Below are 11117 nucleotides of genomic sequence, written 5' to 3'. Positions count from 1 at the left end.
AGATTTATAAGGATCTTCAGTTGCTTTATTGGTGGCCGGGCATGAAACATGAAATTTTGCGATCGTTTTTGAGTGTTTGACATGTCATCGGGTCAAGGCAGAGTATCAGAGACCTGTAGGAAAGCTTATACCACTCCCTATTCCCGAGTAGAAATGGGAGAACATCACCATGGATTTTGTGATAGGACTTCCGAAGACTACTGGAGGATATAATTTCACTCGGGTGATTGTTGATCGGCTCACTAAATCAGCGCATTTTCTACCGATCAGGAAGACTTTCACCATGACTCAATACGCAGAGCTATACATCAGAGAGATAGTCAGACTGCACATGATTCCATTGTCGATCGTGTTAGACAGGAATTCGATTTTCACGTCTGCATTCTGAAAGAGTCTTCACCAGACATTGGGCACTAAGCTGATGTTCTGTAGAGGCCCGAAATTCATATTTGAAAATTTGCGGAATAATTTAAAATTTTCTCTTTAAATAAATAAAATGTCTCATTCATAAAATATACTGATAAAAAGATTCAATGTTTAAAGTAGCAGCGGAAGTAAATAATGTTTTCAAAATAACAACTTAAAATAATTCAACAAAATAAAAATTGAGTTTGGAATAAAAATAATAAGTGCTGAAAATGAGGTCCTCGGGTTCCTACTACTGCCGACCCAAGCTAGCTCACTAATCGCCTCCCTCGGCCCCGACCTCATCAATACCTACAACAATTAAGTCTAGTGAGTCTAAAGACTCAGCATGCGCATATCGTGAATAACAAGTAAAATATATATCATAAAGTTTCATGCCGTGTAAAGATTTCATATCGTAAAGCGTAACATGAAAATCGTGTCATGAATAAATATAAATACGTGCATAACTGAAAATCGTACGTAAAGTGTCTGCTCGATAGAGCCCTGTCATAAAATAACATATCATAATTTTCTGTTGAGAATATGTTCTACTCAAGTTGCCCATAACATGAACTGAATCGTCTGATCAGACTAAACCACAGTATATTTGGCGGTAGAGATCATCACAGCCCTTGGACTGGATATCCGTACCCATACATGAACATGAACCGGTCAGTAGCCACCAGATGAAGTAATAATCTCATAAGCTGCAATCCCATGAGTGTGAAGTGGCCACAAGACATATCGCATATATCTCAAAAATAAACTTTTATATTTATCCACGCAATAAATTAAATTCCGGAGTTATTTTACCAATTGGGTTGGATCGTTCCCAGGCTTGCTGCGACCTAATTCTAACATGAAAAACATGCAAATAACTTGACTTGACCATGCAATTAACTTATCTTGACCAACGCCTCAAAATCGAATTAAAAACGAGGCTATTGCGCCCAACAAACTTAATATTTAACCATGACTCCGTACAACCCGAACCAACATCGAACCATAATTTAGTCATGATAAAAATACCCCTAAAATGATGAAAAATATATACCAAGGGCTGTAATACACGAAAATAGTGCGTGGAGGCCAAAATCGTGAAACGCTCTTTCGAGAGTCACTTTGGCACATTGCACCGTAAATTTTTGTACGACCTCTAAACTTAACCAAATCACGAACGGCCAAAAACATGACCTTCCTAACTCAACGAGGTAATGTCCAGTCCAAGGCCATAGGCTAAAAGCCAACCAAGAACTCAAACGACACCTCTGAACCGAAGCCAAACCTGCTGCCGAACAAAATACAGCAGCAGTGGCCGCGCTTCCATTCTTCGTTTGTAAGGCTATTGGTCATGTGAGGGAAATGTCTAGGAATGAATGGGAAAGTTATCAATTAAATGGGAGTTTGAATGGCAAGATAAGATCTTTTCTATCCTAGTGTTTCTGAGATAAGGAAATTGCTATGATTTGATTTGATTTCATGGTGAGTGGCCGATTTCTTCATGTCAAATAAGGGTAGAAAAATTGCTTAATGAATAATTATTGAAGATTAAATGTGAGGGGATTATCTCCCAAGAAAAGATTAAGGAAATAATCAAAAGTGGTGAGTTGTCAAACTAATTCAAATCTTAAATGGGAGGTGGCCGAAATTTTCTATTAAAAATATGGGAGGATATTGCTTAATTGTTAATTAGTGGAGATTTAAAATGAAGGAATTATTCTACCATGAAGGGATAGGAAAAGATATGAAAAAATGGAGAGTTGACAAACTTATATCAAATCTTATATGTGGCCGATTTTTGCTGATAAAAAAATGGGGTAGAATATTGCTTAAATATTGTATTTTAAATCTTTAGAGTTTTATCTACCTATTAAATATTTTAGTGAATTAGTAAATTAATTATTGAACCTAAAGGAACTTTTTTACTACTTATCTCAAATTACTTAAATAATTCCTTAAAAATTCTTTTACATTAAAATAACTTATTAATTATCTTAAATAAATTCTAGGAATGTTTTCTTATTATTAAATTTTATCTCAATATTCCAACTCCAGTCCGGCCTCACTTATTTAACTGAAAAGATTGCAACTAAACTACTGCATTTTAAAATAAATAATCAAGACTAAATAGCTTTAAAATGCCTTAAAAAATAAAGAAATCATTTTTAATTTAAATACTAGAAATTATGCATGGCTTATACGTAGTCTGATTTAACGGGTTCTACAACTCTCCCCCCTTAAAAGAAATTTCGTCCTCGAAATTTAAACTTACCGAATAACTCGGGATACCGACTCCTCATCTCTGGCTCAGACTCCCACGTAGCTTCCTCCTCTGAATGATTAAGCCATTTGACTTTCAGTCGCTTAACCAGCTTGTTACGAAGCTTCTTCTCCTGTCTGTCTAAGATTTGCACTGGTCTCTCTTCATAAGACAGGTTCAGAGTGAGCTGCAACGGCTCAAAGTTCAAGACATTCGAAGGATTTGCCATATACTTCCTCAGCATAGAGACGTGGAACACATTGTGTACTCCGGCCAGATAAGCTAACGTCCCAACCATGTCGAGGATCTCAAATGGTCCGATGAATCTCGGACTATGCTTTCCTTTCTTCCCGAACCGCATGACACATTTCATAGGTGCTATCTTCACAAAAACATGGTCGCCCACGACAAACTCTAGATCTCTCCTCCTCTGATCCGCATAACTCTTCTGTCGACTCTGAGCGTGTAATGCCCGAATTTTGAAAAAAAATAAAATTGTGGCAGTAGTTGTGATGGTTTATGGCTTTACATTATGGTCTGAATGGTAATGAATGCTATAGAATGGAATAGATAATGGATGGGTAGAATCAAAGGTTGAATTTGAGCTAAATAGGTAATGGAAGTGCAGAAACGGTATGAAAAATGTGGCAGTAGTTGTGGTTTTTAGCATAATGTTTTGTATATTGATCCAAGTGATGTGAGGCCACTTTCATTATAAAGATAATACATAAGGCTATAAATTTCATGTTTTGAGTTTTGGTCAAATCATTAGGGAAGACGAGACAAAAGTGGCCCGAAGTGTGTCGTGTGTATCGTCGTTCCTGCACTGACACATGTTGGGAGATTGAGCATAACGCTTTACTCAGACCTAAAAAATGACATGAGGCTAATTGGAGATGCAAGCCAAGACATAGGACTAAAACTTTCTTGTTGACCACGTTTGCAAATTCGGACGTTAAAAATGCGTTTTGGGCAGAATTCCGTGCGCCATCGCGCAGGATCCGGCGCCCTAGCGCGCTCGGTGCTGAAACTTTTGGTGTTGGGCAATATGGGGCGCGCGGCTGCGCCAAAACACGCGCCATGGCTCCCAGCACTTGTACAAAAAACGTGTTTTGAGGTTTGGATGGTATATATTAGATTGGTGAATGATTTTTGTATCATTTCTTCTCATGGGTTCCTCATTTCTCCTTCAATCCAATTTCTTCCAAGATATTAATCTTTGATTGAAGCCTTAATCTTTGCTTGGAGATTAGAAGTTCTTCTCCTCAAGAGTTTATAAGCAAGGTAAGAAAGCTTATTTCCTTGGTTTAGTGATTGAAGAGAAAACAATGGGTTGTTTGGTTTGAGTGTTGAGATAAAGTTGTTACTACAATGATTGGTGGAATTATTATTGTTATTGTGTTGTAAAATTATTGTCAAGGTGTTAAGATTATCAAATCTTCAAGTAGTTGTAAGTAGATTATTCCTTTGAATGTATCTCATGAGATATGCATATGATAAATGAAGATTCAATTGATTTTAGCTCCTTTAAATCATTGATTATGTATATTGTATGTATTGATATTTTGAAAAGAAATAGAATTGAAACTAAGGGCAAAGTAAAGGAGCTAACCCTTTAGCACGCATGCCATGTGTTTGATAAAATTATTCAATGAATGTTTTTATGGCATATTATGGTTAAGAAATGATACAGATTCCTTCTTTGCACAATTGTTGGGATTTGAGTTTTCTTGAATATTATCCAATTTGCGGATCTTGATTCGAAGCAGTATTGAATTAATTATTAATTTTGAACAGAAACTACTCTGTTTTGATAGATGATCAAAGTTCTTGAGTTATAGTAGAATTCAGAGGTTCAGAACTTCTCACCTACACATTTCGATCTTCTTTTTGTAATATTTGAAAGGTATGTTATGGTCGGTAACATACGAGGTAAAAGTATCATTTTTATTTTAAATTGAAAATTTGATGGCTTGATGAATTACTTGTGATTTGTTGATGATTGATCTTTTGAGATGAGATTATTATGATATTGACTTGATGAGATTGAAATGAATCATTGCATTGCATATTGAGCCACTTTTCGATTAGATTTGATATGGCGGAGGTCGCCTTGATTTATTGATTTGTTGGACGTATGGGGCTATAGTTGAGTTGGCATAGTGTATACGGAGGTCGCTGCTATGGCCTGAACACTCTCTATAGACGCACCATAGTCCTGAGATTGTAGAACACAGCACCCCACCTCGAGCAGATGAGTCGGTGGATGTTGTTGGGGGATTCTCTTTCCTTGGGTACCCTATGACCAGATGATTCACATGATCTTGAGATTTATTGATAGCCCACAGCTTCTGATCATGAATTGCATTATATTGCATCTTTATAGATTTATATTAACTATTTTGCACATTAAATTCTCATATGTTATTGATTGTATAATGCTGAGTTTATACTCACGGGCACGTCGGCTACCTCTTGTTTTCAAGTGCTTGACGGTAGGTGAGGCGAGCCTTGGGATGCCAAATTCCAATTCCAGGCGAGGAGATACGAGTTAGAGTGGGATTCTCGGGTCTTAGGAGCTACTTTATGATGTTTGGATTACTTTGGTTCACTACTATATTTTGGCATATTAAATTTATATTTCAAACATTTGTGACCTTTAAATTATTTCGACGATGTTTATGTGGATTTGTGAACCACAAATTATGTATTTTACTCAATCATTTGGTTTGTTACAATTATAATTATTAATATTAGATGTCGGACCCAGGGCCCCACATTAGGTGGTATGAGAGCATAAGATATTTGGGAACAGGGTAGATCGAGTCAGTTCGAATCGCTTGATCATGTAATATATTTGCTAGTATTTTCATTGTGCCATAATGTGAAATACATGATTATAATTGAGATATTATACTGTTGTGCTTTGTTCGAGATTTTTGAGATCTATTGAGTCTCGAGAACCAAAGATGATTGATACAAGATGGAAATGATTGTGATACTATGATTTTATCTGTGTTTGATCTATTTTATATCGGACATGGCTACTGAGGTAGAGGTCGTGGTAGACCTAGACAGAACATACCAGTGGCACAAGATCAGGGTAGTGCTACTCATACTCAGATGGATATAACTCCGACTCCGATGGAGATACTATTAGCCAGATTTCAGTCTTTGCACACACCGATGTTGAAGGGTACAGAGAATGCATTAGAGTGTGAGAACTGGTTGGGAAATATGGATCAGTTATTTGAATCTCTTGAGTATCCAGATGAATGTAGAATCAAATTAGTTGTTAATTAGTTATTAGATGTTGCTAATAGTTGGTGGATCATGACAAAGAAAGCTTTAGAGGGTCGAGGTACGATTGTTACCTGAGATATTTTTAAATCTGAATTTTATCAGCGTTTCTTTCCTACCTCTTACAGGAAAGATAGGGGAGCCGAGTTTGCAAATTTAAAGCAGGGAAATCTGAATATTGAGGACTATGTTGCTAAGTTCTCAAATTTACTGAGATTTTCTCCACATGTAGCATCCGATGAAGAAGCTAAGGCCGATCATTTCATAAATGGTCTTAATCCAGATATATTTACTCTGGTTAATACGGGAAGGCCTAACACTTTTGCTGAGGCTCTTGATCGAGCCAAGGGAGCTGAAACTGGAATCATTAGGCAGAGAGGTTCTCAATATTCGCAAAGACCCCAACAGCCACAATTCGGACAGCAGTTCAGACAGGGTAATACTGGCGGTAACAGTGGCAACATAAGAGAGCAGTTCAAGGCTAGAGGCAAACAATTTAAGAGGCATGGCAGTAATTTCTCGAGTTCTAGTGGATCGAGACAGTCTGGTTCAGTTCAGAGCACTGGTTATTCAGGCCCGACTTATGGTCAGTGCGGTGGTAGACATTATACTGATCAGTGTAGAGGAGTTTCGGGAACTTGCCATTTGTGTAACCAAGTGGGACACTATACTCGAGTGTGTCCTAATCGTGGGAGTGATATATCTCAAAGTGGGGGATCATCGAGACATACATCTCATCAGAATCGTCAGACTCCTATAGTTCATTCCTATCAGCAGTCAAACCGGTCATATCAGAATAAACATAGTGGTAGCCACAGGGCAGGACAGCCACCTAGACAGCAGGCCCGAGTTTTTGAACTCACTGAGGATCAGGCACATAATGCTCCAGATAATGTCATTGCAGGTAATTGTTTTCTCTCTGGTTATCCTGCTTATGTTTTGATGGATACTGGTGCGTCACATACTTTCGTAGCTGAGCACTTTGTCTCCTTGCATTCATTGCATTCTATGCCATTATCTTCTACATTATCTATTTCTACTTCACTGGGCAAAGTGATGAGGTCAGCTGAAATAATAAGTGGTTGTGAATTTCGTTATGAGGATAATGTCATTGAGCTTGATTGTATTGTATTGGAGATGTCTTATTTTGACTGCATAGTTGGCATTGACATGTTGACAAGATACAAGGCTACTGTAGATTGTTTTCAGAAGGTTGTTAAGTTTAGACCTGATATGACAGATCACTGGACATTCTATGGTAAGGGTTCTCGAGCTAAGATTCCTTTGATATCTGTTTTGTCCATGACTCGTTTGTTGCAGAAAGGAGTAGAATGTTTCTTGGTTTATGCAATTGATAATTCAAGGTCAGTACCTAAATTAGAAGATATTCCAATTGTTAGTGAATTTTCAGATGTATTTCCAGATGAAATTCCAGGATTTCCTCCAGTCCAAGAGATTGATTTCAACATTGAGTTGATGCCAGATACACAGCCTATTTCTAGAGCTCCTTATAGGATGGCACCAATTGAACTGAAGGAACTTAAGGAACAACTTGAGGATTTATTGGCTAAAGGATATATAAGACCAAGTGTTTCACCTTGGGGTGCTCCGGTTTTATTCGTGAAAAAGAAAGACGGGTCTATGAGGCTTTGTGTCGATTATAGACAGTTGAATAAAGCCACAGTAAAGAATACGTATCCTTTGCCAAGGATTGATGATCTTTTTGACTAGTTGCAGGGTTTTTCGGTATATTCTAAGATTGATTTGAGATCCGGATATCATCAGTTAAGAGTTAGAGAGGCAGATGTGCCTAAGACTGCTTTTCGTATCAGGTATGGACATTTTGAATTTTTGGTTATGCCTTTTGGGTTGACCAATGCACCTGCGGTATTTATGGATTTGATGAACCGTGTGTTTCAACGGTATATAAATCAATTTGTTGTTATCTTCATTGATGATATTCTTATTTATTCAAAATCTGAAATTGAGCATGCCGAGCACTTAAAAGCTGTTTTGCAGATTTTGAGAACTGAAAAATTGTACGCTAAATTATCCAAATGCGAGTTTTGGCTGGATAGAGTGGTTTTCCATGGACATGTGATTTCGAGTGCTGGTATATCAGTTGATTCGAGTAAAGTTGAGGCAATCATCAATTGGTCTAGACCGACATCAATTCCTGAGGTACGTAGTTTTATGGGTTGGGCAGGCTATTATCGCAGATTTATTGAAGGATTCTCACAGATTGCGAGGTCAATTACCCAGTTGACACAAAAGAATGCACCATTTATTTGGTCACCGGAATGTGAGGCTAGTTTTGTTGAACTTAAAGAGAGATTGACTAGTGCTCCAGTTTTCACAATTCCATCAGGTGTAGGAGGATTTACAGTTCACACTGATGCTTCACATCAAGGATTGGGTTGTGTATTAATGCAGCATGGCCGTGTGGTTGCCTATGCTTCACGACATTTGAAGCCACATGAGTCTAAATACCCAGTGCATGACTTGGAACTAGCAGCAGTGGTTTTTGCCCTAAAGATTTGGGGTCACTACTTTTATGGGGAGACATTTGAGATATTCACTGATCATAAGAGTTTGAAATACCTCTTTTCACAAGCGGAGTTGAACATGAGACAGAGGCGTTGGTTAGACTTGTTGAAAGACTATGATTGCGAGATAAAATATCATCCAGGCAAATCGAATGCAGCAGCCGATGCTTTGAGCAGAAAATTATGCACTATGTCCTTGATCACTAGCAGTTTATCTGATCTAGTAGAAGACTGTTGTCTTTCTGGTTTGGATTTTGTGGTAGATACTCAACCTGTAAGAGTATTTATGATTCAAGCAGAGCCAAAGTTGTTTGTAAAAATTAGAGAGGCCCAAAAGTTAGATCAAAGCATTCAGAAATCAGTTGAACTCCTCAGATCAGGACATCGATCAGAATTTCAGGTCAATAATGAGGGTATTTTGTTTGTGAATGATCGTATTATAGTTCCTAATATTTCAGGTTTGAGGATACAGATTTTGCGTGATGCTCATTGCAGTAAATTCAGTGTACACCCTGGGAGTAAAAATATGTACAATGATTTGAAGAAACAATTTTAGTTGAAAAGAATGAAATCTGACATAGCAGAATTTATATCTCGTTGTTTGAATTGTCAACAAGTGAAAGCAGAAAGAAAGCGACCAGGAGGTCTTTTGCATAGCCCTAAGGTTCCAGAATGGAAGTGGGACCATATCACCATGGACTTTGTCACGAAATTGCCGAGGTCGTCGAGGGGTTGCGATTCAATTTGGGTTATCGTTGACAGATTAACCAAGTCTTTGTGTTTCATTCCTTATCAGATGACATATAGGCATGATCAGATGGCCAGATTGTACATCAGAGAAGTTTTGAGATTGCATGGTGTGCCTAAGTCCATTGTATCTGATCATGATCCCAAATTTTCTTCTCATTTTTGGCAAAGTTTACAAGAGGCCCTTGGTACTCGTGTGTATTTGAGTACAACATATCATCCTCAGACTGACGGACAATCAGAACGTACTATTCAGACATTAGAGGATACGCTGAGAGCTGTAGTGATGGATTTTGGTATTGGTTGGTAGGATTCGTTACCACTTGTCGAGTTTTCTTACAACAACAGTTATCAAGTGAGCATTGGAATGTCACCATTTGAAGCACTATATGGCAGGAAGTGTCGATCTCCTCTGTATTGGGACGATATATCTGAAGCACCAATGTAGGACCTTATATGATAAGAGATATGACAGAGAATGTGAAATTGATTCAGAGTCGTATGCGAACTGCTCAGGATAGGCAAGCTAAGTATGCGAACATCAGGAGACGACCATTGATTTTTGAGAAAGGTGACAGAGTTTTCCTGAAAATATCTCCTTTCCATGGTACAGTTAGGTTTGGAAAGAAGGGTAAATTATCACCGAGATTCATAGGTCCGTATGAGATTTTGGAATGTGTTGGTGATTTAGCTTATAGATTAGCTCTTCCTCCTGCGTTATCAGGTGTTCATGATGTTTTTCATGTGTCCATGTTGAGAAAATATCATCCAGATCCTTATCATGTACTTCCACCCGATGAAGTTGAGTTAGATCAGAATTTGAGCTACATTGAGAGACCGATTCAAATTCTAGATAGAAAAGATAAGCAACTCATAAATAAATTGATACCGTTGATTAAAGTACAGTGGAACAGACATGGTGTCGAAGAGGCAACTTGGGAATTAGAAGATAAAATGAGACAAATATCCAAAGTTATTCAAATGAAGTACTCTTCTATTCTCGGTTTTATTTTCAATATTGATCATTACATGTTAGACTTGAAAGAGATGATTGATTTCGAGGACGAAATCTATTTTTAGAGGGGAGGAATTGTAATGCCCGAATTTTGAAACAAACTAAAATTGTGGCAGTAGTTGTGATGGTTTATGGCTTTACATTATGGTATGAATGGTAATGAATGCTATAGAATGGAATAGATAATGGATGGGTAGAATCAAAGGTAGAATTTGAGCTAAATAGGTAATGGAAGTGCAGAAAGTATGAAAAATGTGGCAGTAGTTGTGGTTTAAGCATAATGTTTTGTATATTGATCCAATTGATGTGAGGCCACATTCATTAGAAAGATAAGACATAAGGCTAAAACTTTTATGTTTTGAGTTTTGGTCAAATCATTAGGGAAGACGAGACAAAAGTGGCCCGAAGTGTGTCGTGTGTATCGTCGTTCCTGCACTGACACATGTTTGGAGATTGAGCATAACGCTTTACTCAGACCTCCAAATGACATGAGGCCAATTGGAGATGCAAGCCAAGACATAGGGCTAAAACTTTCTTGTTGACCACTTTTGCAAATTCGGACGTTAAAAATGCGGTTGTGGCAGAATTCCGTGCGCCATCGCGCAGGATCCGGCGCCCTAGCACACCCGGTGCTGAAACTTTTGGTGTTGGGCAGTATGGGGCGTGCGGCTGCGCCAAAACACGCGCCATGGCGCCCAGCACTTGTACAAAAAACGTGTTTTGAGGTTTGGATGGTATATATTAGATTGGGGAATGATTTTTTTATCATTTCTTCTCATCCACATTTCTCTCCATCGTTTTAGAGCTAGGGTTCCTCATTTCTCCTTCAATCCAATTTCTT

General features: G+C 38.0%; 2 protein-coding genes across 2 annotated transcripts; both read left to right on the top strand.

The window, feature by feature from the left end:
• The first annotated feature begins 5791 nt into the window (after positions 1–5791).
• Positions 5792–9070, top strand: LOC140824265 (uncharacterized). The gene is made up of 6 exons (XM_073185861.1): positions 5792–5895; positions 6097–6872; positions 6942–7180; positions 7289–7571; positions 8175–8558; positions 8658–9070. The coding sequence occupies exons 1-6, from the start codon at positions 5792–5794 to the stop codon at positions 9068–9070; spliced, it is 2199 nt and encodes a 732-aa protein (XP_073041962.1).
• Positions 9071–9729: 659 nt separating this feature from the next.
• On the top strand, positions 9730–10505 carry LOC140824264 (uncharacterized). The gene is made up of 2 exons (XM_073185860.1): positions 9730–10233; positions 10449–10505. The coding sequence occupies exons 1-2, from the start codon at positions 9730–9732 to the stop codon at positions 10503–10505; spliced, it is 561 nt and encodes a 186-aa protein (XP_073041961.1).
• Positions 10506–11117: the final 612 nt, after the last annotated feature.

This window comes from Primulina eburnea, chromosome 2, assembly GCF_022965805.1.
Source record: "Primulina eburnea isolate SZY01 chromosome 2, ASM2296580v1, whole genome shotgun sequence".
In the NCBI taxonomy this organism is placed as follows: Eukaryota; Viridiplantae; Streptophyta; class Magnoliopsida; order Lamiales; family Gesneriaceae; genus Primulina; species Primulina eburnea.
Note: the sequence above shows the minus strand (reverse complement) of the source record. Positions and strands in the feature narration are given on the sequence as shown.

Coding starts and splice junctions, on each gene's coding strand:
- LOC140824265 (XM_073185861.1), top strand. CDS start 5,792: ATGGATATAACTCCGACTCCGATGGAGATACTATTAGCCAGATTTCAG. Junction 6,873..6,941: donor TCCAGATAATGTCATTGCAG/GTAATTGTTTTC, acceptor ATACTTTCGTAG/CTGAGCACTTTGTCTCCTTG. Junction 8,559..8,657: donor GATATTCACTGATCATAAGA/GTTTGAAATACC, acceptor AATATCATCCAG/GCAAATCGAATGCAGCAGCC.
- LOC140824264 (XM_073185860.1), top strand. CDS start 9,730: ATGACAGAGAATGTGAAATTGATTCAGAGTCGTATGCGAACTGCTCAG. Junction 10,234..10,448: donor AAATGAGACAAATATCCAAA/GTTATTCAAATG, acceptor TGAATGCTATAG/AATGGAATAGATAATGGATG.